This window comes from Nipponia nippon, unplaced genomic scaffold (genome assembly GCF_047370975.1).
Source record: "Nipponia nippon isolate SJK-2023a ecotype South Korea unplaced genomic scaffold, ASM4737097v1 scaffold_3, whole genome shotgun sequence".
Lineage (NCBI taxonomy): Eukaryota > Metazoa > Chordata > Aves > Pelecaniformes > Threskiornithidae > Nipponia > Nipponia nippon.
The window spans coordinates 42,771,005-42,798,790 of record NW_028262347.1 but is presented as its reverse complement, the minus strand read 5'-3'; the positions used below and the strand labels follow the sequence as shown (position 1 = coordinate 42,798,790).

The following is a 27,786-nucleotide window of genomic DNA, read 5'->3' as shown; positions in this document are numbered from 1 at the left end:
AATGTAAACATCTAGGTTTCCTTTCTCCTAGTGTGCCTTGCCCACGCTTGTTGCCACATTGATCTTTGAAGTCAATGTATTATGCATGTGTCATCTTAAAGAAATTTACAATATGCTCTTATCTGATACCCACCTTGGGCAATTTGAAGTGCATTAACTTATTTTAGGCCTTAAGGAAAAAAGGCAGGCATCTAGCAGAGCTGAGCAGGTCAGTTTTGGAGGCCAGAGCCGTGGAGAGCGCTTCCCCTTTGCAAAGGCCGGATCAGCATGCAGTAGCTATTTCACTGTGCACTCAGTGCAGCCCGTTAGCAGGTCACAGGTGAGGCCGTACCTTGTCTATGAGGTGTGATGCTGGAGAGTAAGTGGGTGCTCTGATACTGTAACAGATCACAAAACAGTATCGCAGTGCAAATGCCGTACCTAGTGACCGTAGGTGATAGTACTTAAGGAGAAAGCTAAAACCTGCCTATATAATACAGTATGCAGGTGTTCAAGTAACTTGGTCCATCGATTAAACAGAAAATGTATTAGATTCAGGGGTCATCTCTACCACTTTCACTTTGTGGCTGCACCTTGGCTGAAATTCAGGAACTCACGTGGGGGACAGTGAGGATACAGAAGGTAGCATAGCAAGCATCTCAGCCATGAGATCAGGCAAAGACTCTTGATTAAATTCTCCGAATTTAGTGGAGTGGAAGCTAATCTTCTGTGGGAGAAGGGGAAGAAGAGTCCTTTTGTGAATTGAATTACAGTATTAATGTTAGAAACATGCCTCCTATAGGGTATTACTGACATGGAGTCAGGTTTAAACTCTGTAATATGCCTGGAACAAGTTACATAGTTGGTGAGGAGCCTTTCTTATACTGGAGGAAAAAAGAGTTTGTCTTTCCTAATAACCCCTTTATTCAGGTAAATTAACATATCCCTGCAATAAACACTGATATAATCTGGTTAACATACAGGATTTATAAGTCAATACAGAACACTGCTTGTCTGTAAAGGTGTGATTAAAGGCGTGCTGCCACAGAGACTTCTGACACAGCCAAGGTATCTGGTTTCTGCTGCTTTTGCTCTGTGACCTGTGCAACTATACCTCAGAGAAGATCATGTGGTATTACGGAGTCATAGAATTGTTTAGGTTGGAAAGGACCTTTAAGGTCATCGAGTCCAACCGTTAACCTGGCACTGCCAAGTCCACCACTAAACCATGTCCCTAAGCATCACATCTACCTGTCTTTTAAATACCTCCAGGGATGGAGACTCAGCCACTTCCCTGGGCAGCCTGTTCCAATGCTTGACTACCCTTTCGGTGAAGAAGTTTTTCCTATTACACAATCTAAACCTGCCCTGGCACAATTTGAGACCATTTTCTCTAGTCTTGTTACTTGGGAGAAGAGCCCAACCTCCATGTGGCTACGGCCTCCTTTCAGGTAGTTGTAAAGAGCAATAAGGTCTCCCCCGAACCTCCTTTTCTCCAGGCTAAACAACCCCAGCTCCCTCAGCCGCTCCTCATCAGGCTTGTGCTCTAGACCCTTTGTCAGCTTCCTTGCCCTTCTCTGGATACGCTCCAGCACCTCAATGTCCTTCATGTAGTGAGGGGCCCAAAAATGAACACAGTACTCGAGGTGCGGCCTCAGCAGTGCCAAGTACAGGGGCACTATCACCTCCCTGGTCCTGCTGGCCACACTCACTCTGATACAAGCCAGGACGCTGTTGGCCTTCTTGGCCACCTGAGCACACTGCTGGGTCATATTCAGCTGGCCATTGACCAACACCTCCAGGTCCTTTTCTGCCAGGTAGCTCTCCAGCCACTCTTCCCCAAGCCTGTAGTGTTGCCTGGGGTTGTTGTGACCCAAGTGCAGGACCTGAGGCATGCTCTTATGGCTTTTGAGTTTTTTGTTTTTTTTTTTTTTTTTTTTTTTAAGGGTGGGAGTTAGGAAGAGGTAAGAAGTCATGTAAGACATTTCAGTATGCATATGTATGGATAGTTAGATAACATCCTGCTCACACAGAACAGTGCCTTTTATTGATGCATGCTGTCCTTCCCTTCTGCTTTAAATATATGCTTCTGAGCTGGTCACCCTAGATCCTCTTCACAGTCGAAGAGAAATACCTTATTTTGTGGCATGATTTGTCCCATTGGTACAGCTGCTTTAAAATGAGCAGTACCTTTCTAAGTGCCAGTTTGTATCCATTGTCTATAAAAGAAACATAGGTGATTAGCTGGGATGCCATCATATAATTCTGTTCAAATAATTTCAGTTTGCATGTGCCCTTCTGAACATTTAAACTCTTAAGAGTTGTGATTGTGAAGTAGGAACAGCTGTTAATTAAAGCACCAAACCAACCGACCAGGCAGACTACCAAATTGCAAACGCTTGTCAATGTGGAGAGAGGAGCAAAGGCATGTCATAAATGTCTCCCAGAAGCTAAAAAGGTGATGATTTAAATTTGGGGTTGTGTCTTCAAATCTAATGATTGGGTTAGCCGAAGTAGAAAAGAGCTCACTTACTGGTGGAAGCATCCCTCATAATAACCTGGCTGCATTTACAAATAAATAAATAAATTCCCCTTCCCTACATTGATCAGAAAGTTGTTTCAAAGCCTTGGGGCTTGGATGGGTGGAAGCATTCTGTAATTTTCAAAATAAATCTGTTCTCCAAGTTCATACTTAGTTGCCTTTTTGGCAATATCATTTTGCTGAGAGATCCCTTTTCCTTCCTTGGTATTTATTTTGGCATATTTCAGAAGCAATGTTGTTCACTTTCAGCCTTCATTTTGCCAAGAAAAATAAGCCAAGCTGGCTGTCTGCTGGTAAGCTAAACAATGTGGGGGAAGGTAATCCTTAACCATTTCTGCACCTGCTTTACTCTGCATTTCTGTTCAAACGTGAGCAGGCAGAATTTTCTCCCTCCCTCTCCCAGATAACGTCTCTGCAGTCTTTGGGACCCTGCTGGATTATGAGTTTTCTGGGGACCACGGACATCCATGACTGCTAAGAATTAGACATCAGGATACCTGTCTGATGATGCCGCTCTTGAGACTGAGACAAGGAAGGGTGTAGTGGCTGTGGTCATGTGAATAAACAGAGGAGCAGAATACACCAGGAGTGTTGACAACAAAAATTATGAGCTTAAAAATGTCTGTTAAAAATAGAGATGGGTTGAAAACTGTTTTAGGGTGAATGTTCGTGTGTCAGGAAAGATCTGTTCATTTGGATAACTGAGTAGGGTTGCGAGTTTGTGTAACTAAAAAAGCTGACTAACTGCTTTAAATATCAGTGTATACATCTGTTTACAACACCACTCATTTTTCATCCTGTTTAAGAGAGTTTGTGTTTCCGTAAATTGAATATGTATGCAGTCTGGTGTTGCTGAATTTCCTGCTAATAATAGAACCTAAAATGGGTGTTGGGGGGAGGGATGACAAGGAGCAGCCTCCAAGAGACATCACTGCATCCGCGCGCTGGTGTGTGCAAGGTGTGTGTTGCAGTGCCTGCCGCCCCGGGAAGCAGAGCTGCTGGGGTGAATTCCTCTTTCCGTGGTAATGCCATCTTTCATTTTATTAATGCAAATTAATCGCTTGTAGTCGTCTCCCTTCAGATGTCTACTGTTTCTAATTTATACGAAAGCATCTAGCCATACGCTTCCCAGTTACGTGCCACCTCAGTAATTACTTAGGCACTTGAGTAAGATCCTCATCAGTTCTTTGAACCGAGTCATAGGGAACTATAAACTTCGCAGTTTCTTTAGCACGCGGTCTTTTTATTAAACTTTTTATGTGTTTTAACACATAACTTTTTAAATTTCTTTAACACAAAACTTCCTTTTGTGTTTTAGTGGCATATGTTATGGTAACTTGCCATAGTGTGTTAATACTGTATGTTCTTCCTAAGGGATTTTTAATTCAAATGTGCTTTACGTAATACATGAACAAAATTATGATAGTAAAAACGTTGAAAGCTGTTGAACCAAATGGTTGTTCTTTATAGTGAGATTTGTTTTCATGAGTGTGTGTTTCCTGAAGCAGGCTTTGAACTGCGAGATCTTGTTGTGTCCTCCACCGGTCCTCTCCTTGGTCTTCTCCTTGTCCTTCTCCCATCCTCCTGCACCCAGACACTCCTCAGGCTCCCTGGAGAGGCTGTGATGCCCCCTCCCACCTCACCCCCTATGTCCTCAGTTAATCTGTTTCTGCTAAAGCTTGAGCTGAAGCCATAGCTTGATGTATATACCCTAAGCATAATATGCTAACACCGTAGCTTAAAAAAAAGTCACCATTTCCATCCTACCCCTGCTCTTGCACAAGTGATGGTTTAGCAACGTGCCTTGTAACTTCAGCTGCTTCCTGCCCCCTCACCACACCCAATACAAAAAGAAAATTGAAAAAAAATTGTTCTTGGGCTAATCCTCTGATCAAACACTTGCACTGGCTGGAGGGAAGGGCAGTGTGAGCGTGGCTTCATGGAGGGTGGGACCGCAGGGTTTTCTCCCTCCGTGGCTTTACTGTTTTGAACAGGCTAGCTTACAGCCGTCATGTCCACTTGTATCTTTTGCTGATGAGAGCCTTGGAGAGAGAAGCAGAGCAATGGGCTGTGGATGGGCATCTCTGCAGGCATCCTGATCTGCTTCCCTCCTCAAATCCATGAAACGAATGAACGGTTAAGGCATGTTTTTTCCATCAAGTTTTGCTTGATTCTAGACCATTTTCTTGTCTCACCGGTGACTTCAAATGTGGTATGAATACTAAGGTTTATTGTAGCTTTCATTCTTTAGCAAAAAAAAGTAGATAGGAAATGTCTAGAGAACAAGGCATTGCTTTCTGCCTGTGTGTGGTGACCACCAGCTGAGCGCCCACTCTGCCACAGAGGGTGCTGGCTTGCACAAACGATTTAATTTCTGTGTCTCTGTTCCACACAGGAAAACGTGGCTGTTCCTGGAGTTATGCTGGGAAGCCCTAAGCTCTGACTGCTCCAGAATAGCTTTTACGTACCCAAACAGCTTGTGTGTGTGTGCCTGCGGGGTGGGAGTGGTGTGCTGCTGGGGACTCTGGAACAAGCGAAAATACAGGGCAAAACCTATGGGTTTGGTTTTATTTTATTTTATTTTATTTTTTGGTTGTGTTCTTCCAGCATCCTTATTGGATGAAAGTGTGGTTAAAGGTAAATACTTGCCTCTGTGAGTAGCTTTTGTTTTGGCCATTTTATTTGAGACTATCCTCTCCTTTCATTCCTAAAAAGTTGATTTTTATGGGTAATGTGCATGTTTTGCAAGGAACTGTAATATACACAGTTTACAACAGGAGACTATTTACCCTCTTAAAACATAGAGGGGAGAGAGTGTGGCTCTTTAATGGATTTCAGCCACTGGAAGTAAATTACTGTGTTTTTTCTTTCCCCCTCCAGGGTCTCGGGTAGCAGGATGGAAGAACTCTAACTGACGGAGGGACAGACAGCACGCCCTTTCAGCATGGAGACCGTTCCGGTTGATGGGGAAATTGATCGAAATTCAGTGAGTAACTTAAATGTGGTTTCATATAATCAGATGCATGTGAAGATGCTTTTGCAGGGAGAGGATTAAATGGCTTGAACCTGTTTCTAGTTTCGTTTGAATTGATACTTTTCTGGTGAGTGCATTTGGAGTATCATGTTGTATCACCCATCGTTTGCTAGATTCTCAGGGCAAAAGGGCTGGATGTCAAGAAACATTCGGTTCTTGGATTTGATCCTTGGTGTCTCTGAGTCCCAAAAGAAAAAGGTATTCCTCTTGGTCTTACTATTTGGCACTTTACTAGTTAGTGACTATGGACAAAAGAAAAAAATAATATATTTCTTGGAGGAATGAGGAGCAGGAAAGGTATGAGGAGTGATAATTATATGTTATCAGAGTCATTTCAGGTGTAAGAATTGATAATCTGTGCTGATAATAAAATTTCTAAAGTAGTGAAAATACCAGCTCTTTCTTTCTAAGCACAATTTAAAAACAGGAAAGGCTAGTGGGTACTATGACACTTCATCATCATCATCATGTCGAAATTATTTAAGAATTTAATTTTTCCACAAGCTGTGTTATATGGAAACACTCTAATAGCTGAAGCAGGAAATGTTTTTTAGTTTCCAAAGCTGCTTTCTGATATAAAGCACTGCCTCCCAATGGCAAAATAGGATATTTTTTCTGTAACTGAAAAGCTCAAGTTTAACACCTCATTAGTGGCCAACTTCATTTGTGATGGTTCAACTATTACATAGAGATATTAATTTGATTAAGTATTTTATTACTGTTTTTATCTTAAGTGATTAGTTTGGAGACAAGATATTTTGCGGTGCATTAAGAAAATCCTTGGCTTTTGTCTGTAATAAACTTACTCATTGATTTGTTGCAAGGCCAATGCATCCGTATCCCAGGCACAACATACTGAGTCTCATCTGTCAGCTGTGCAATAGAATACATTTTTTTTTAAAAATCCTATCAACTCAGTTGCTGTGCTCCTTGTTTCCTAAAATAAAAAAAAACTTACCAGTTTACAAAAAAATTGAAAGTAACTTGAAATGTGTTAGTTTTCTTTCTGTGACATGCTTTCACAATAGTGTGATTTTAAGAAGCTGTCTTGAAATGAGGATCTATATGTTTTACCAAGTGTGCTTCAGAAAAATGCTGAGTGTAAGGATAGATTTGCCTTTCATCGTGTGTGCTTAGGCACCTGAATTGTCATCTCAGAATATTATTTTTTAACTGATGGTATGCTGTGATTGGCTACTCTAAGCATTTCTTACCAAAATATCATTTAGTGGGTCTATCTTAATTGCAGTTACAGTATGAAGCTTTGTGTGATGCACTACAGCTGTTAAAACCATTTTTGAAAGCTTATCTGGGAGTCTAATATCTTTGGTCTGGTGTACACCATAGTAAAAAATTGAAACTGACATACTAAAAAAAAAAAAAATATTATAAGAGAGATTGGACCAAGTAATTTTGAAGATCTGGAGTGCTGGAGTGTACACAAATCCTGACACTTCCCAGAATTTTAATTTTAATTTTTTTGAGGTTGTATTCCAGACTTTTAGCTGCAATCTGATTTTTTTTTTTTTTTCAAGTTCCATTTGTCTGATTAAAATTCATGAAATACATGAGTTGCAAATATGCATGAAGAACACTGATCAACATTTTGCTACACGGTTTAAGTCATTTGGGGGGATTTCTAGGAGGTACCTTAAAAAGCCCTTTTTAGAGGTGTCAGCTTTCTAATGTGTTTTTGGCTTGCATGTAAAACAGAGGAGATCACAGAACTTAATATTGTGGGCTTTTCTTTCCAGAATCAGTCTAGGGCGAAAAGTCTTACATGAAATGCTTTTCTTCTCTGATAATTAGGTTTATATATACTGTATCTGAACACAAATTTTATGACAGCTCAGCAAACTATTTTTGTAGTCTGGCACCATTAAAGCAGTGCAAAATCATAGAATCGTTTAGGTAGGAAAAGACCTTTAGGATCATCAAGTCCAACGATTAACCTAGCACTGCCAAGTCCACCACTAAACCATGTCCCTAAGCACCACATCTACCCATCTTTTAAATACCTCCAGGAGGATACTAGGCACTGGTTTGAGTTCTTGTTTCGGAACAGTTTTTGTCTTTTTTTCTGTAAAGTAATAATTTAATTTAAACAAGCCTGACTGGCCCAGAACTCAGAACATTACATGGGAATGTTTAGTTTAAACCATTCTTTTTCTAAATGATTTTTTTAGAAAACTTTCTAGTTGGCTCTAATTTTTACCAAAACATGTATTTCATAAATACATTGCCTTTGATATAACTTTTACAGTCAGTCCTTGCTATTTAAATACATCAGCAGACATAAAAGTACCTTTTTTCCTTGAAGCATTGAACAGAGGTCCTTTTTACTGATCAGCTTTGGTGGTCCTGAATTTAAATGTAACATGATTAATCTTAGGGATTTTACATGTATTAGAGACTGCTTTCAGGAAAAGTCCATCTTCAGCAGGGTGAAAACTCTAACTTGGCTTGAAAACGTGCATTCAAACTCCATTAAGAATTTGGCCGTAGGTTTAGATTGTAAATCCAGTAAATATTTTTAACAAATTTACCTTTTGTAGTGTGAGATTCAGACATGCTAGCATGACATATGTTTTTGCTTTTACCCTCATCTTGAACAGGAAAAGGATTTTGGTTTGTAGGACAAGTTGGCAGATATAATGTTAGGCTTAGTAGCAGTTGTTATAAGCTTTATTGCTGAGAAATTAATGTCTAAAAATAGTACTTTTCTGAAGCACAGAGCTGCTTTTGTATGAAAACAGAATTACGGCTGCCGTCTCATGTGATAGTTTTATTCCTCACCCTTAACCTAAAACTTTACTGGGAGGAGGGCTAGGTTTTATGTGTTTTGGTAGTAACATTTTTAACTAAACGTGCCTCAGCAGAAGCGAAATCGATCATGTAGTGTTGAGAACCTCCCTTGTCAAAGGGCTCGTTCTGTAATCTGTAACCAAAGTCATCCATTAAATGTGGAAATAAGGGTAGGCTGTGTCTCTGGAAATAAGTGTATACTTTTCTTAATTTTGTATATTTAGAATAAACATTGTGGGGGATGATGGACAGAGAAAACATCAAAGGAGTAAAACTGTCATGTTTTATTCCCTTAGGGGTTTGAATCCCCGATCTGCAGTGATAGGAATTGCAGACAATGAGGTGCAATAGGCTATTGGAACATGAAGAGGGTTTTTTGACCAGAATAGTCTCGTTTCAGTATCTTGCATCAATATTTAGAAATACGTAGCCTGCGGGTTTTAGGTAAATACACAGGCCCAAATAGCTCTCATGAAGAGAGGGGGTTGACCAGCAACGGAGGCGGTTTGGTGTGTAAACAGAATGTCTGTTGGAGAAGATCAGGGACAGAGTTAGACAGGCTTGTGTTTCAGCCTCTGGCGTAGGAGCTGTTTGTACCAGTTCGTAGGATTAACCATGCAATGCTAAAATATTTACATAAAAAGTCCCTGCATCGTCTCGGGTGACGGGTTGCCCTGCTCTGTGGTGTCGTGTTGTATCTTGGTCAAGGCTGCTTGAGAGGCAGGCAGTGAGACAGGACCTGCTGCGGTGCCTTTTCGCTCTTCTTTCTTCAACGCGTAAGTATGCACTGCGAGTGAACATGCTGTCTGAGTCTCAGAAACTTCTGATCCTATATGGCTGTTAACAGTTTATTTTTCCAGTTCTCTTCTCTTGCTTTCCAACTTTTAGTGTGAAATAAAGCAAACCAGCGCTGAATAGCGGTGTTCCCAGTCCTTCAGTCGGTTGCTGGATCTCTGTACAGTTACTGCATGCTCCTTTATCTTGCTCTCATATCAGTCCCCATTCTTTTCAATCTAAAACCAGGATAGGGTAATACAGTTCCACTCTGAACATAAACTGTTTCCTAGTCTGAAGTAAGTTAACCCGTACGTTAAAAAAAACCCACTTTGCCTTGAAAACCATTGAATTCTTGAATGCATTTCATGTACTAGTACCTAAACCTGTCTGGTAAGTTCATGGGTTCCCTTAGCAGTGTTTCACTCTTTGACCTAAATTTAGTCTCTGACAGGGATAGAAGGTTGTTTACCAAATGCACTTACAATTTATTTCAGCTTCTCTTGTTTAATCAGGTCCTTTTCCAGAAAGTGCAAAATTATGAATGAAGGGTTCCCTCACCTTTTCAATGATGTGTACTGCAATTGCTGTATTCTCATTGCAGTACTTTATATGTGAATGTTGCAGTGTCAATTTAACACCCCTAGGCAGCTGTGAGGAACAAAAATCTGTGTTTTGAGATCAGGAGTGTAAGACAAGACTCCTGCTTGCTAAGATTTTTATATTTCTTTTTTATGTTTCCTGCTGTTTAGTCCTGATAACAGAGAGGCAAGATTGAATCCTCTTTAAAGCAGAGAAAGGATTTCTCTCCATAAAGGAGCAGAAGTTTTTTCTTTGGGATACAGAAGATACAGCATGTTTGGATTTATTTTATTTTTAAGGAAGAAATGTTCATGCTGATCAGTATGCTTGTTTTCTCCTCCTTTTCTGTTATTTGTGGGTTTCAAAGCTAGTAAATCCTTTAAGACATAGGTGGAACTTACCTTATATCAGTACGTGGCTGAACGCAGTGGCATCTTAGCCCCGATTGTGGCCTTGGGTAGCAATGATTTATAAAAGATTCCAGATCAAATGTCAGAAAGGAGTACAGACTATTACTATGTAATTACTCTTCTGTAGTGCCTATATTTGATGCATTCAACAGGACAGATAATTTTGTATACAACTTGATTCTTTGGAAATACTTTGATGTAAAATGTCCTCTTAAATTTAAAACTGCACTGCTTGTCTTGCATCCTAAGCAATTTAAAATATTTCCTCTGTTTGTAGATGAACTGAATCTGTGGCTTTTAAGTTCATGTTTGTGTACAGAAACGGTTAGGCTTGGATCTGGCATTAGTGGGTACTTGCACATTACTGATGGCTTAAAAGTTTTTGTCTTTCCAAAACACCTGTCTGAAAGTGGAGCCGTTTTGGAAACAAATTTTGTGTTATTTCAGATTTCTTCAGAGCTTTAGTCTTCTGAAAACATTCCAGCTAAAAATTTCTTAAAATATATTGCGTATAAAGTCATATGAGCACTAAATTGCTGATGGAGAGGTTCCACTCAGAATTAGCAATTGGGGCAGTTGCTGTTTACTAACCATATATGATGATGGCTTCTAATAATCGCTTCCCTATAAGCATATTTGTCAGTTTTGTTGCTTCAACTTTTCTGAACTGCTAAGTCTCTTGAGGTCTTGCCTTTGGTATTGAGGTGCATGTTGTATTTTAGTTATGAACTAACACTGTTTTCATTGTCCTTCTTTCCCGCTGCTGCTGCTTTTGTGCACTTGCTTCTTCCTGGTCTGGATTTTTTTGTTTGCTGTTCTTCGTTCTTCAATTGTATGTGTACACAGCATCATGGTGATAACAGAGACTGTCATGGACCATCAAGTAAGTGACTCTCCTCTCCTATAGTATGTTTGCACACATGTTCATAATAGTTAGCATAAATCTTTGCATATAGGCTATTGGGCTAAATACTGGGTTTTCTTCTGTACTGTAATTGAGAAGCTGAAGTACTATGAAAATTTACTGTTGGAAAAGTACTTTACCTGGCATACTACTCATCTAAATGTTTCCCTACATTAACCTTTTTTTTTTTCAGTGGGAAAAGTTTATTCTTCGCCTTTCCCAGTCATGGCTATAAAAAAATAACTCTTTTAAATTTCTTACCTGGAAGAGAAAAAGACATATTTATCAGTTTGAAATGAAACCTTCAAATGTTATTGTAGCATAGATAATAAAGACATGGAAATAATGGTTCAGAAACATTTTTAGTTTTGAGCTTGTCTGTTTATAGTGCCATATGGTTCACTTAATTTTAATAAATTTACATCTTCAGAAATGAACAGGTATATATACTGTAATACTCAAATAAGGATTGGATCTGGTGTGGTGGTAGGGAAACTTCAGTGTTTTTGTATGTGCGTGCCTGCAGCCAAAGACTTATAGTGCCATTGGTTCATGGGCGTTAGTATGATTGGCAGAATAATTTTGCCTGGGATTAAGAGTTTGCATATGTGGGGAAGGGAAGGATGCAGGCACCAATTCTTTCTTTTTGGTGAGAAATCTGTGCAGAAGCCGTGGCCTTAGCTGATACCGCTTACTATGGACATTCAAAAATAATGTGGAATTGAATTATAATAAACCTTTTTCTATATCTGATGTCCTTGTGCTATTTTCAGGGGTGTAGGTACTTTCAAATGCTCATTATGGAAACAGAAGAACTAGGAATCTGCCACTTCAGATACTTCTTTTTTTTCTCGTAGCTTTATCTGATGAAATAAATTGGCTGTAAAGACCCCAATTTGTGTTTCTTCTGATGCGTGAATCTTACTTAAAACCCATATATTAGTAATTTTATGGCCAGTATGAGGAAATTGAACAAAGGATGTATTATTAACTCTAATAGTTCTGGTGGTATTGAAATGTGCCCTCGAAGGAGTCGCAAGAAGGCTTTGATATTTACTAAGTGCTGTTTCTTCTCTAAAATAACCCTCTGCTCATCTTTAAGGAGATAGATGGTATGTGTTTAAACTCAGGTAAAGGAGGGGGTGAACGGAGATGATCTTTCTCTTGGATGAGCGCTCTGAAGCCTGAGTGAAAGTCTAAAAATAAATCACCACTTTGAGGCCTTTGAGTGGAAGGAATGGTTGGCAATGCTAATGTATGTCTTGTCGGAGACGTTGAGTATATGCCTACCAAATCCATCTTTCAAGTTGCAGAGATGGCATGTGAAACCTAAGAAGAATTAGAATCATAGAGTTGTTTGGGCTGGAAGGGACCTTTAAAGATCATCTAGTCCAATGCCCCTGCCTTGGGGAGGGACATCTGCTAGATTAGGTTGCTCAAAGCCTTGTCCATCCTGACCTTGAACACTTCCAGGGATGGGGCATCCACAACTGCTTTGGGCAACCTGTTCCAGTGTCTCACTACCCTCATTGTAGAAAATTCCCTTACTATGTCCAATGCAAATCTATCCACTTTCAGTTTAAAGATGCTCCTTGTCCTGTCACTACAAGCCTTGATAAAAAGTCTTTCTCCATCTTTCTTATAAGCCCTCTTTATATATTGAAAGGCTATAAGGTCTCCCCGGAGCTGTCTTTTCTCCAGGCTGAACAACCCCAACTCTCTCACCTTCATAGAAGAGGTGTTCCAGCCCTCTGATCGTTTCCGTAGATGAGGCATTCCCCAGAAACATTTAAAAAAAAAAAAAATCATGTTTTGGTAGTCCTCACCAAAACTCACTAGAAAGTGTGAGTGCTTTGAAGATTAGTCAGAAACTGAGTGTGGTTTTTGAGATACACTGCAGGTACATGGGCACACGTGAGTCCAAAACTGTAAGTTTCAGTTTGGTATTTTGGGCAAATAAGAAAACGTTTGACTAGGAACATCATTTATTCATTCATGCTAACTTTTCTTTCACAAGAAGCAAGGTCACTAGAGTAAATGACCATTGCTCTCTTTCAGTATCACGGCTGGTTTTATTCTGTGAATGTAATGAAATTCCAGGATAAAATCATTCTGTGCTTCAAATGGGTTCATGCTTCAAAATTAGCTGTAGGACCATCAGACATTGTCAGTAAATGGATGACTTAAGTATGTACCATGCATTTTTATAGTGTTTATAGAATCAATCCATCAGAAGCTATAAACAGCAGCCAAGGAGCCTCTACAAATTGCTGACTTATCTATTAATATGTACTGATTAAATCTACTCTCTTAAAAAGATCTGCTTCTGAGTGGTAGGTGTTTGATTTAATGGCATCTTGAAAACTCAGGTTTGTTACTAGCGTAACTTTTGCCGCTCCTCTCTCCTTTCCAAGTACGTTCTCCTTTGTATCGTAATAGCTTGCTTTCTTTCCATCTCTGTCTTTTAAGGTTCCAGAGCTCCTGCTGTAAGATGTTTAAGGCATATCTTTACAGAGCTTAACTGCCTGAAGGTCTTGCTGATTTTACAGTTGCGATTACACAGGCACCTGTAAAAAGCAGATCATTAGTCAGTCTTTTAGAGAAAAAAGATGAAAGCCTCTTAGTAATCTTATTCACTGTCCCCTGCTTAAAGCAACAGGTATGTTCTGCCTTGCCTTGTCTTCCCCCTCACCCTAAAGCAAACATCTGGGCATCAGGATAAGGCATTTTGAATGAGGAGGACAACTTCTTCCTAGTGACTGCTACAGTGTGAATAGACATTTATGTTCTTAACTGATTTGTTTCCATTTGTTTAGTACTTTTATAATGCTTTGTATAAAAAGGAGATTTTAAAACTCTCCTGCTAATCATCCTTCAGCTTTATAGATTGAATTTCTCAAAAGCCCGCTTGATGTACAAAGTTCCTCTTGAATCCCCAGGCATGCAAACTGCTTACCACGAGATATTCTATGTTAGGTGATACGTAAACTGTGTTTTGTAGGAAAGGAGCCTTTCTGACACTGCTAGCAGTCTTCCCGCTGCAGAGCGGGTCTCCGACATGGCTGGCAGCGCTGCAGGCGAGGTGCCCACCCGTGGGGTGCCCCCCCATGGGGTGCCCCCCTGCGGGGCCAGAGCGCTGCCCACGGCAGGGGGCACCTGCCGGGAGGGGCTGTGAAATCCCGTTCCTATGGAGCTAAATGGCCAGTGGCTCTTCGAGAGCAGCTTTCAGCTAGTTTATTGAAAGCTGGTGCTACTTCAGCGCACCTGAAATATTTTTAAAACAAGTGAGTATAGCTCATTCCCCTCGAAGGGACCCATTTTGTGCAAGCCTGTGAAGCAGCTGTTTTCTGGTCCCTCTTTTATTTTTCAGTTCAGATACCGGACCTTTGGTGGTGCAGTCCCTTCCCAAGGCTTCAGCAACTCCCTCGCCCTTTACCTTTACTTGTAGCTGCAGGAAAATAAAAAGCTAGTTTGGTGCTACTACAAGTAGAGCAGTCAGTCACTGCTTTGAAGTATTGTCCTTCTGACACTGACAGACTTGAACTCTGAACTGGTAAAATGAGCTCTTTACCCCCTTGTCTATCTCCTCACATATTTTTCATGAGCATCAGTCTGCATAGGGTGTAGTTTGTCTGGAGCAGAGCTTTAGATGGTTTATCTGATGTAGAAAAATAGTACAGGTGGGTATCCTGGCATCCTTGCATTCTTCATACTGCCTTGTGTTTATGCTAGGCTTTGCTGGAAAAATGTTTCCGTTACTGTAATAATAGTACAAATAAAGCTACGAGGAGGGCCTCTGTACTTGGCGGATTCCATCCAGAAAATGGAATTTGTTTGCTTAGACTAGATCTTCTGCTGAACTTTTAAATCTGTTTGAGGAAAGCTTGAGAACTCTTAAAATGAGCCACGTTGTAAGTTCCAATCTTTTAGGCAGGCTCTTCTTTAGTAAGCATCTTTTGTGTCCCCCTCTGATGTCTTTTTGTCAGTACATCTACTTCCACAGGACAGGTGTTACTGAGTCAGCCATTCTTCCACTATCAAAAAAGGTACAGTTTTGTTGTGTGCAGCTTAAGGAAATGTACAGACACCATAAACAGGATGGCTGGGCAGGTGATCTTACAAAGAGCTAGAAGACATCAAACAAGTCTTTCAAACTGATAAGGTTCAAGGAGAGTAACTTCTGCTTTAAACCTTTCCCCTTGACAGAGTCTATACATGATCTTTATTAAATAGACTTGTTTCTTGTGATGTATGTACATACGTTCATCTTAGCTTTCTGGGATGGTGGCACAGCTTGATCCGGCAAGCCATTTCCTGGGTTGGCTGTGTTGTGGCTAGTTAAACCAAGAACTATCACAAAAGTGGTGAAGAAAGCAGGATTTCAGAAGTTAAGTAATAGCTCAGTGCTGTACCTGTATTCAGTAGCAGCCTTTCCTACCTCCTCCTAGTTTTTGTTTTCATCTTCTGCCTCATGTCTTAGACCAGTCTTGTCAGCTCCTTTCTGCTGTCCCCTCAAAGGAAATCTCTGGTTTGACATCCTCATTTTCTAGAATGAAAAATTTTTTGCAAGACAGCATTTGAATACTAGTTTCATAAATAGTGAAGCTGTTAGTAGAAGTCTATGCAAAAGTACTTAACATCATTGAACAAGCATCCATTTTGTATTCCAGCAGTGGTAACAAGCAGCGATGAATCACAGCTTTTAACTCCAGGAAAAATGAGCCAGCGCCAGGGGAAAGAAGCCTATTTTACTCCAACCAAAGAGTTACTCCAACCATCTCTCAGCCCAGGAACTGCCCACAGTCATGGTAAGACAAAGTTATTTTTTACAAAGGTTTTAACTTAAATGCTGGCATTAATTATCTGTTCCAAAGTTGGTTCAAAAACACTGCCTTTTACAATAAAGAGGTAAGGAAGAAAGCATATTGAAATATTGTATGTAATGCTTTGTATCCTTATGTGTTAATCTGAAAGAGAAAAAAATGCATTACGTGGTGCACTAGTTTATTAAAGCATGCTAAGATTTGTGGGAGAACAGTCCACGTGATGGTAAATCATTATCTGTGTGTAATCCTATAACCGATGGTCACGTTAATGTCTCAGGTATTTAAGTTATGTCTTTACGCAGCAGTGTTACGATACACCACCTAAGCCTGGAACCTTTGTGTAAAGATGTTTTAACAATTACACCTACTGAAAGATCCTTCTCTTTAGGAAAGGGGAAAAAAATGTCTCAGCACTGCTTTTTGCCAGCTTTCAAACTGTCCCTCTGCCTTGCTAAACGTGTTGAAAAGAAACTCTCAGTGGATCCATGTGAACTGATTGGATGCAGTGAAACTCGTCAGTAGACCTGACATGTTGATAATCTGTTTAAAAAAACAAAAATGAAAAACAAGCCATAGTTGCTCTCCTTGTGCTTATTTGCATTTGAACCTGCTTGTGTTGTCCTATTGCTTAGGATATCCTTAGACATGTTTGTCATGGTGCGTGGAGTCCTTAGTGAAAACTTCAGGCTTTTTTAATTAATATTCTCTCCTCTTTTACTCTTGGCAGCCATGCTAGTAATCTATGCTTCCTTTAGTTATTGCCATGAGTAGTGTTCCCGAGATTGATTCTTTTGTATGAGACTCCCTAAATCCCATCGTTTGCTTTGTCAAAGTAATGATATTAGTCCATTAGAGTAATGAAGGCAATTTCTCAGGTAACTTTGAATCATTTTCCTGTTTTCCCATCCAGTACTGTTCAAATAAAAAGAAGAAACTTTGAAACCAAAGCTAGCTGTTACCATGTTGAATCTGGTAGTCTTTTAGTGTATTTTAAGAATTATTATGGTAGTATTTTCAGTGCTACCCACAGCTAGCTCTGATATACTTTCTAAAAGCTGCTGTTATCTCACTAGAACAGCACTTGATGTTCTCTGGCTTGTGTTGTGCTTAGTCTGGAATTATTTTCTGTAGAGTGTACATATATAACTCGTTAGAATTTTTTATTATGTTTAAGGAAATTTCTGGTTATTCTCTGTGTGTCCTGTGTTGTATCCCTTACTAGACAAATGTTGTAGTTATATAAGTGTATTAGAATATTGTAGTAAAGTCTTCCTTTTAATGTTGCTGTTCCCACTAATTTATAAAGGCAAACTGTTGTGCCTTTTAAAGGCTTTCACTCATAGGAAAGTCATTACAACAGGCTTGAAAAGCACTAAGACTTGATTGTCCTGCGTCAACCTCCTTTGAGATATTAAGTATTCTCTTCTGATTTTTTTTTTCCCTCTGATTATTTCAGGGCTTATATAAGTGATTTTAAGCTGGTTAAATGTATCTGTACCTTTTTTAGCATCAGTCATCACTGACTTAGTCTTCCAGGAGCGCTACTAGAAAAGAGACTGTAGTTCCATGAAACAATAATTTTGGCTTGCAGTCAGTTTCAGTAGTGAAAAGGTATGATGTGGGCTAGGCTTCAGCAACCTTTAATTACTAACTTCTAGCCTATCTGCGACTCAGAATGTTTAGGTTTAACTTTTATGGAGGTGGTTGACCCACATTTAGAAGTTGAGTGGTTATTCTGTGGTAGTTATTCCTACAGGGAAATTACAGTGCTGGTGAAAATGTGAGTTTATTACATAGGGAAAAAGATATGCTCTGCAAGCCTGAAAAATATGAAGTAGAACAGAGTTTAAAGTGGTGGAGTACTCAAGACTGACTGTTGTAACTGAAATCCAATTAACAAAGGTCTTTGCAATATACCTGTAGTATTGTTTGATGAGAATATGCAGAAATATAGGAAATGTTTAGATATAGTGTTTAAAGGCATGTACAATGAACTAAATGGAGATGCTTTTTGTCACTGGGACCTGAATGCATCCTTAGGAGATGGATAATGTAAATAAACAATTCAAAAGTATGCTAAGCACAGGATAAAAGAGAATCGAAACAGAAAAACGTATGATACAGTCTACAAAGAACTGATTAAATGTATATAAAGGGGAGCTGTGACATGGGTACTTGGCTTTTGCCGCTGGAGAGTTGGATGTTGTTGGATGCTGTTTGGCCGCCATTACCTATGTTTCCTGCTGCCTGAAGAAAAGAGCCTGTGTGGCAAAGCCAGTTTTGTATAGAGCTTCTGGTTAAAAATAAATGAGTCGGAATGAAAAGAAACCTGTGAAGAGGCAGTCTTCAGAGCAACCAGCACTTTGGCATTAGCGGGGAGAGACCACCACGTGTGCTGGATTCTTTGGACGGCCAGCAGCAGCCCAGGGAGAGGCATGCTCAGTGCCCATCACTTAGAAAATCTGCTGGAACAAGCTTCATTTGCGTCTTCTGCTTGTGTTTTAAGTAAGATCCTAATTACAAGTATTAGGAATATGATTGAAAGTAGATGACAACTTGAGTCTCGATGTGAGGGAGTGGAGGTAAACATTTAATATCTGTTTGGGCCATTGGCTCCTGTTTGGAACTAAAGGTGAACCATGTAACGTGTCACCGTGAAGTTGCAAGTGTTATGTATTTCATGCTTTTAAGTGCTCCTGTGTATAAATACTGGGTTTTAATTTATGTGACCATATGTCTTTTAGGCTACAGACTGGCCTTTAAAGGTCTGGAGGTCAGACTTGCTTCCATAGAAAGCTTCAGCAAGGTTGTTTGACAGAAATGTATTAGAAAAACTGGTGGTAGGGATTATGCTTGTTTATTATGCTCACCAGTTTACATAGCCAGTTCAGAATTTTAGTATTGAAGGCTAACTCAGCTGTATATGGCATTGGTCCTGAGATGGACTTGTAATTTTAATTACTGTGGATTTAATTTATTTCTGCCTTGCCCATCATTAGTTGACTAGAGTGTCAGAATAAGCCAATCCTGATCATAATGCTGCAATTACAATTTGTTCTATAAAATAAATTTATTAAGCCTCCAAATGTCAGTGGCTTTAAGCTGGAGAATACCAAAATCTAAGTGCCATCTACTGCAAAAGCTGATAACACTCGGATGCGCTGAGGTTCAAGAGACATCAAAACAAACGTAAAAACTAGCTTTTTGCATCCACAGCATGCAAGAAGGGATTTAATAAAGGCACAAAGTTGGCTTCACTAGACAACCTTTAACATTCTGTGTGGTACCACCGTTTCTAGAAAGCCAGCAATACAACTTTGCACAGAAGCTCTAAGCTCAACTACACAAAGGAAAGCTTTCCGATTATGGAGCTTCTCAGCATCGTAACTCAGGAACTCCTTGTGAAAGTGGCCTTGAAGCAGCTCCACATTGAGTTGATCTTGAAAATTTTCACTGATTTTCCTCACTTTTCATTCTGTATGTTTAAGAAAGCAGTTTCTAGACTCTTTTCACTCAACAGCTCACTCAAATGGATTACTTTGCTTCTCAAATCAGGGTGGGAAATGATCAAACAGTGATAAAGATTTGGCAAGAATTTGCAAGATCAAACTTTCTGAAGGAAATCTCCCCCTTCCCCCTCCCCCTTTAATTCTAACTTTTGAAGTCTTTAATTGTCCTTTCATAACATCTGCCAAGTTAGTCCTGTCTCTAACTTGTCAATGCTGTATATTACATGTGAACGTTACCTTCTGGTATGTTGTATGTTCAGATCATTGTTGGTTTTCTTCTGCCTTACCTGCTAGGCAATGAAAGCTTCCTACTTCTCTGTGCCTTGCACGTACTAAACAATTGTACTGTGTTTTTTGCTAAATATTTTATTTAGAATTGTCAGACTTGGAATTGGACCTAAATAATTCGGTAGCTTTTTGATGGAAACTTTAATAGGTTTGGGAAGTTATCTTTTGCTGTAAAGCTTTGCTTATGTTTGTGGGATGGTATGTTTTTAGGCTCTAGTGAGGTAGCGTTGCCTTGCCAACTCACCAAGACCGTATTTTTGAAGTGTAGTGCATATAGATGTTAGGACTGTTAAAACATCTTTCAATTCTAGCAGTTGACACATAGATTGAACAATGTTAATTCAGCTCATTTTCTGTATTTGCATTCTATGGTTGAAAATGTTATAACCATTAATGGGCAAACAACTAAACTTCTATCAATCAAGCTTATTTTTGGGTTTTTACTTTTTTCAACCTACCATAAGTGCGACCAAAAGGCGTCACTGACAAAACTATTTTATTACAGTTAGAAAATGAACATGAAAAATATCGAGTCCAAGACTGCATTTTCAAAATCTGTAGAGCAGAACTCTGCTTGCTGATGTAAGCTGTTTATGTTGTTACACAAATTATCCCTGGTAAATTGGATTCTTGTAAATCTTGTTAACTCAGACTTACATTGGGATACCGCTTTATTTGTTTGATAAAATGGATTAATACAGAAACAGTGATCACTTAGAATTTATTAAAAAATCAGAAGTCTCCTCAGAGAGGGTTTTTCGTATTTTCTAACTTATAAATATGCTGTTAAAACATATTTCAACCTTTTTATGAAACAGCATAGATGCTTAAATAATAATAAGCTGTACTTGTGGTAAAGAGAGAAATCTAGCTGAGATAGTAATATTAAAAAATTCTGTAATAGCGTGTTTGAAAATGTCTGACTTTTCTTTTTTTTTTTTTACCAGTATTCATATTGTCTGTTCGTGGCTTTATTAAGTGAGAGTTTGTGCTGTTGTTCTTTGTGTGCCTTTGAGTGTATGTTGCAAAGTATACATGATGAAATGCTTTTCTAGTTTTTCACTTGCTAGTAATTTACATACGTGTTTATCTGCTCAGGAGTCTCTGGGCTTATTTTTTAAGAGTGTGAGGAGGTGAAAATCCGTATGAAGAAGAATGCAAAATTCACAACATTCGTTATAGAAAGATTTTTCCATTTTAGTTTTTTGTGGCTTTGAATGAAGACTCTTAATTTGCAGGTGGCACTAATGGGGGCATCATCCATACTTAAAGAGGAACAAACAGCAGTGGTGCTTGTGTTGACAGTATTGTATTTGATACTTTAAGGCTGGAAACTCAGCAGGTAAGATTTTGGAGCTCTAGTTTCTGTATTTCATGTGGAGAACGGTGACCTGTGCAGGCAAGCTTCCTGGCTCCTGAACTTGACTGTGTCAGCCCTCAGTATTTTTCCCATCTTTATCCAAAGCATTGATGAGATGCAGATGGGGTGAAAATGTGAGCAGTATCTGGGAAAAGTGTGTTAGGATGATAAAGCTTAAGAAGGAGATATTTTACAATAATGTAAATCTTTGAGCATCAAAGCTGACATCTTGCTGTCGTCTGTTTTGTTTTGTTTTGTTTTGTTTTGTTTTAAGTCAGCTCATCAACTAAAGGTAAGCAGCGAAAGTGTGTGCCCAGAAGGAGCTTGAGCTGAGATAAGAAACAGGATCTGCCCCTCCTTTCCAGTAGGGCAGTAGTAGCTGTTAATTCAGTTTGCAGTATGATGAAAATGTATTCTGTGTTACATGACTGAGAGACGGAAGTGGCTTAGGTGCAGGGAGGTGGATTGACAGTGGAAGCAGAATTATAGGTCTGCCAATAATGGTGATGATCACAATGGATAGAAAGCAGGAGGGGAAAGTGCTTTTGGTGGAGAGTAAGGGCATTTTTGGCTGTGCTGAGCTTGTACAAAAGGCTGTTTGCTTCAGAGTAGACATCTGAAGGACAGGATTTGATTTTAATCCGTAGGATGCTGCATTTGGGGAGAAGATACAAATTTAACTGTTTTTGCACGTGAGAGAAGGTGGAGAGTGAAAAAGAGATGTTTTCAAGCACTAGGTCCTAAGGAACACTTACTAACTACTGAAGGGATGAGATGCCTTCAGCACGGTGGGATGATAATGACCAAGAAAATGCAAGACTTGGACATTGCTGTCTATCTGAGGCAGCTAACAAGTTAAAGGTGATTTGTTGTAGACCTGTACAACTTGCAGCCTTTAAAAAAATGTTTGTTTCAGGTGTTTGGCTCAGTTGACAGCAGCAATAGTGCATTTTGTTTGTCCGGGTGGTAAGAAATATCTGGAGCTCCTGACTCGTCATCCCTCTTCTGGCTCACCGGTGGTCAGTATGCAAGAAGCTCTGGAGATGTAGCACACATCTTCTTTTATCAGCTGTTAGGGGAAAGAGGGATTACTGTGGTCCAGTGGAAGGAAAGATACAGCCCTGTGTCAGTGAACTCAAAGCCTTTTCAAAGAAGGGTAGACGTGGTGCTCAAGGACATGGTTTAGTGGTGGACTTGGCAGTGATAGGTTAACGTTTGGACTTGATGATCTTAAGGGTCTTTTCCAACCTTAATGATTCTATGATTCTGTGATTCTATGATTAGCAACTCTTCCCGAGATGGGCACTTGGCTTCAGTGCTTTGGCCAAGTTTCTGCCAGGAGGTTGTGAGAGCCTGTTCCTTCAGGTGGGTGCACGAGGCTGAAGCCAGAGGCGAGAGGCGCTGTGTTGGAGCTGGTGAGAGAAATCCTGCATGCCTGTGGTTGCAGCAGATGCGTGCATTGAGCACAGGGGAGGCTGTAACTCCACTGGTGGAACACTGATGACTGCTTAAATGCCAGCTCCTGCTTTTCTGTCAGCTAGCACTTTCAGTGTGTTAATATTTCTTTTTGATAATGGTATTTGGCTTGCCGATGATGAGATCTTGCCAATCTATCTGGATCCAAATCAAGCTGTTTCCTGGGTAGTTGGGATATATCTAATCTTTGATAATGGTTTCTGTTTTTCTTCTCATGTTTCCTTTGACTTTACGTTCTACATCTAGACACTTAGTCATGGAAGTAACTTCATGCAATCTCCTGTTTACCTCCACTGTATCTGTCCTTTGAATAGAGAAGCTGAAGAATGGCTAAATAATTTATAGTCTTAACACAGTAAGAGCAACTTCCTACTAAGCATGACATGCTTTTTTACCTCACTTCATCTTTCCATAAGTCTGTCTCACTCTCTCAGCACTAGAGAAAAACTGCTAGAGGGCTTGTTGAGGCTCTCCAACAGGCTTATTTTTTAACACTTCCATATGAACAGTAAGTATTACTTCTGAAGTCAGGCACCTTCTCTGTAGAGTAAGTGCATCTAATGACTTAGAGAAATGTTAATGCTTTTGCTTTATCCTCCCACGTGGGAATTCTGTCTAAAACCTTGCCCTTGGAGAGTCTTGGTGTCTCTTGCTGTGTTCTTGGGAGGTGTTTTGATTTGTCTTGTCTTGTCTTTTGATGCTGAGGAAGTATTTTGTAATCAGCAGTGTATAGGAGCCATGGGGACTGGTTGTTCTTTCGGTAGTTCTGGATTAGTATCTCTTGTACTGCTGCAGGGACCCGACCCCAGTGACACAGGTGGTCACTTTTAAGTTTTATGATGGAGTGTACCTCATGGAGGTGAAGCCCCAGTTCTGCAAAATTGTGTGACTTACTTGGAAGAGCTTTAGTGATGCTTGTCTCAAATGGGATGTGAGTGAGGTTCTGGTCACAGTAATCAAGGAAGGAGTTTGACCCCTAATTAATCTGGTTTTAGCTTGTGTTACCAGACTGAATTTCTTGTGAAATGTTTTAAGTTCTGCTGTGTGTGGTTAGTCTCCTGAGTCTATTATCCTGGCCTCCTGCTTTCTTACTGTAATGAATACTCTGGCACATTCCGCTCTGCAAGTCATTGTGTGTTTATTAAAACCTGCCATTTCTGAAATGCTGCTCCACCCAGTATTTGTGGCCTGGGTAAATTGCATGTACTGCTTTCTGTGCGGGTTATAGCTTTATGGAAGTGTGGTACTGGGTTTGAAAGGCACGGCAGGGCTGATTGCTGTGAAACTTCTCAAGCAAGTTCTCTTTCTCCATGGCAATCTCTGCAGAGCTGGCCTACTTGAACCTGAGCTGTGACCTTGAGAAGTTCCTAAGGGCTGAGATGAAAACTGTTGAAACCTGAGCAGTGAGCAAGCCTATTTACTTTGGGTGGGAGGAGCTGAGCAGGAGTGTTAGCAAGCAACGAGGTGCAGCCCATGCAGTTGCTAACCGGGCTCTGGGAGCCTTGGTGTTCATTCATAACCACTGTCGGGCATGCCTCTGGAATTACTCCTCAGCTAAACTGCACTTGACTTGGAAATACCAGAGAACAGAAGAATATTTGGTGAGAAACTTGCCGCTGTAAACTACCGACACAACATCATGGTTCAGATGTCTTTTTTTCTGAATCAATTAATACCTTTTCTGTTAAATAGGGGAAGAACACTCGCTTAAAGTCCATGTGCAAAAATTAGGTGTTGGATAAAACACATTTATAGGTATGATAGTCTAGCAGCTTGCTTCTTCTGTTTTCTCTGTATCAGAAAGAGTGTTTACTGCATGTAGAGAATTATTTATGACCTTTTCTCCTGTTGGACTGGGAGGAGAATTGTACTGGAAAATGTAGTGTTGGTGAGATGTCAGGGCAAATTATTGTCAGACTTGAAGGGCGAGTCTAAAAAGCTTCCATCTCCTCTGCTACACCATCAGTTTTCCTTCCTCCTCCTTCTCCCTTTAGCTTTTACAGAGTTTGGTTTTAAGAAGGTTTTGGGTTTTCCTGGTATATCTCTGAGGGGAAAAGGAATATTTTTACTTTGTATCACTAGATATACTCTTAGTTGTATTATTGCATCACTATCAGTTTGTATAATGTGTTCATTATTTTAAACTTCTAGAATCTGTATAAAAAGGATTATTATATTTAAAATTCCTCAGTTGGATAGTTCAGAATATATTTGATTTGAGTTCAGTTTCCATGCTTGGAATTCATACCTGTACAATTCAGAGAGGTCTTTTTTGATAAGCTTATGTTTTTTTCAGCTGTAAATATTTTTCAATTGGAGAAATGTATTAAAACTAAAACCAGGCTTTGTCAAAAGTGTTCATGTGCTGTTGGAATTGCACGTGTCTTCTATTTGCCTTTGTTTTGTATACTGAGAATTAAGTTTTGCCCCAGGCAGTATCCTGAAAGAATGTCTTAAACACAGGATTATGATTTGTTTTCCAGCCAGCATTTACTACTGAAGAAACCCCAATTGATTAACTGATATGAGAAATGCATTCTGTCCTTTAGAAAAATGTATGCAACAGATAAGTTTTCCTCTAAAGAGATGTTCAACAGATTGACTGAGAATGGATCCCCCCCACTCCGCCCCCCAAGACAGATGAGCTAAATATTTCAGTTGTGTTTTTTTTCGTCTTCATGCTGATTTAGGTATTATATAAAACAGAGAAACCAGGAGACTTTTTCTCCCTTTCAGTGACATATTTAGCCTAGTGCCTGCTTTCATGAAGTACTTAACTTTTGTTATGAGGAACCTTATTTTTTTCATGTACAGATACACTGTGGCATACACCCGATGCATTTAGGCTAGAGTGCACATACTTTCCTGTTCATGCGGGCTTTTCAGCTGTGTCTGACTTCTGCAGCTGGACTTGGCTATAGGTCTATTTGTGAGTATTCTGAAACCGTGTAAACTTCCAAGCTGTGTATGTTAGTGCATTTTCTAAGTATGTCAATTATTAAGGCACTGGGAACTGATATGAAAAGGATAGAAGGCTTCCTGGCGCATTTGTCTAAGATCACCTAATGAATGATACTAATTCTGATTTTATCGGTAGATTGACCTATTCTGTCTGAATTTATTTTCAGGGAGGGGAGAAGAGGAAAAAAGTTTTGTTTTTTTTTTTTTTTTTTGTCCGTCTAATATGTGATAGCTAATGAAGTGCACCTTTGCATTGTCATGTACAGAACATGTAAATAAAAGCCAGCTTCCAACTACTTAAAAGTACCTCTGTCCCTTCAGGAATCAAATTTATTGCAAGGAATTAAAAGGGTTTCTAAGACCTTTGGGCGCTGAGCGTGTGGAGAGCAGAAACCCCTTTATTATTACAGGCTGATGCTCAAGAGTTGCAACAAACTTTAGCTTAGAATCACACCATGGAGAAGAATGCTCATTTTTATTAAATGTTACTGATTCCTTTTGGTCTAACAGCCTTTCAGTTGTGTGTCAGCTATCTCTCTAGCAACATACACTGCTTTGAAGTAGTTGAAGCAAATCAGCATGTGTATACAAGTATCAGCAGGCATAATAAATCACAAGCTGTTGAAAAGGTGGAGAACTAGTGAATTTTTACAGCCAAACCATGTAATTAACTGTTTTACCACTGCAGATTTAAATGAAATATGAAGATGACTTGGTGGGGGGGAGAGAGATGAAGGAGGAATCTTAAATTAGATTTTTTTTCTTTTCCCCCTCCTTTGCGGTGGTGAGACAGTCATATTTTGGCAAAAGGCAGAGAGTCTGCCTCTCCTATATTGCTGTTGAGTTAAAGCAGAAGGTGCTTAGTCAGAATACCCAGATAATGGCTTCCTTGGTTGGGAGATATCTTCAGAGAGGGGAGGTGTAACATTATCCATATTGAAATTCTTAATTTTACCTACCCAAAGATTTCAGTTGCGCTTCTAAATGGAGAAAAGGGCATAGGAAGGAGAAAGAGGTTTTTAATCTGTTCTCGTTTACAGTTTGGCTGCATGAACAGTGTCAAGGGACCTGAGAGGGCATGGAGAGAATTAAGGGGAAAACCTTCAGGATTACACCGTTTCATCAGACCCCTGGATGTCTAGCCAGTTTTTAGTCACATGGACATAAGGTGGTAGAGAAGACTGTGCTGTGGAAGAACCTGGTAGGCTGGCAGAGTCATGCTCGGCAGCGGCTCCAGAACGGGCTGGCGCAGTGGCTGGAGGCCGATGCAGACAAAGCGGCAGGGGTGGCTGCCGGCGGAGCCTCCCGTTCGGCGGTGCGACCCTGCCGTTCCAGTGCAAGACATGGAAACGTCCTGATACCAGTGTCAGCAGAGCGTTCCCGGGCAGGGTCACAGCCCTGACTCTGGAAGACGAGATAACAGACCCATTAACTGGGCAAGATAGGTCTGTAATGAGAGGATACAGTTCCTTCTGTGTGTAAGAGGCGTTTTTCTACTGCAGCTTTCTCTTGATTCTAATTAGAAAAAAGAAAATGTGTATTTTGAAGAGATTTGGACCAAGGTAGTTGCTTTGTTTTGTAGTTAAAAAGATAGATTTGGAGAAGTGATGTGGAGATGTGTTTATTTAAAAAAAAAAAAAAAAAGAAGAAGAAGAAGAAAAAAGTGGTGTTCTCCCTCCTTGCATTTCCTCCTCATTGCCCCACCATTCCACTCCTTAAGTTTTTCAGCTGCTCTTTCTGTTCCTTCCGGGACATCTGGACAAGGACCGCTTCATCTGAGGGAGGTGTGAGACACAGTAATGGATAAATGGAGACAGGCCTGAACACAAGACATGCTCATCCAGTTTCTCCCCCTCCCTGTGCCCAAGTGAATGGAGTTTTTCACTTCTTGTACAAAAGAAGTGAAGGTTATGTATCACATATAATGGTTTCTATTGATGGCTCACATTTGGTTTTTTCAGTTACATCTTTTTTCCTTGGCATGTATTGGGACATTAGTCTGTTAAGAGGCATGAAGAAATTCTAGTGATTCATAGGATCCTGGAAGCTACTATGCTTCGTAATAAGCAAAATTATTTTCAGTGTTTTTTGTATGTGTCTTAGTGTATGTATCTATAGGTACTAATGCACATACACTCCGCACAATTAAAACTTAGATAGGGGTTATAAAATACTTCAGTCTACTGTATTATCCCTGAGCCAATGTGAACTGAAATAACTGACCACAAATCATAAGTACAGCTCTTTGCATAAGCAACTGGAGTAAACAGTATTATTTGAGGATTAATCAAATTCACACTACCATTGATGTAATTTGTGGGATATATTTCACTCTG

At 39.8% G+C, this 27,786-nt stretch overlaps 1 protein-coding gene across 8 annotated transcripts in view; it reads left to right on the top strand.

Moving 5' to 3' along the window:
• Positions 1-27,786, top strand: part of OSBPL8 (oxysterol binding protein like 8) — a 97,492-nt gene that overhangs the window by 28,406 nt on the left and 41,300 nt on the right. For 3 of the 8 annotated variants that reach the window (XM_087768157.1, XM_087768159.1, XM_087768160.1), the window contains 3 exons: positions 5,402-5,507; positions 10,973-11,009; positions 15,701-15,838. In XM_087768157.1, coding sequence (XP_087624283.1) covers positions 5,466-5,507; positions 10,973-11,009; positions 15,701-15,838 — 217 coding nt within the window. In that variant the 5' untranslated portion in view covers positions 5,402-5,465. Of the gene's footprint in view, positions 1-5,401; positions 5,508-10,972; positions 11,010-15,700; positions 15,839-20,891; positions 20,996-27,786 lie in introns of those variants that run through there. The other 5 variants (XM_087768163.1, XM_087768165.1, XM_087768161.1 and 2 more) reach the window with 4 other exon arrangements.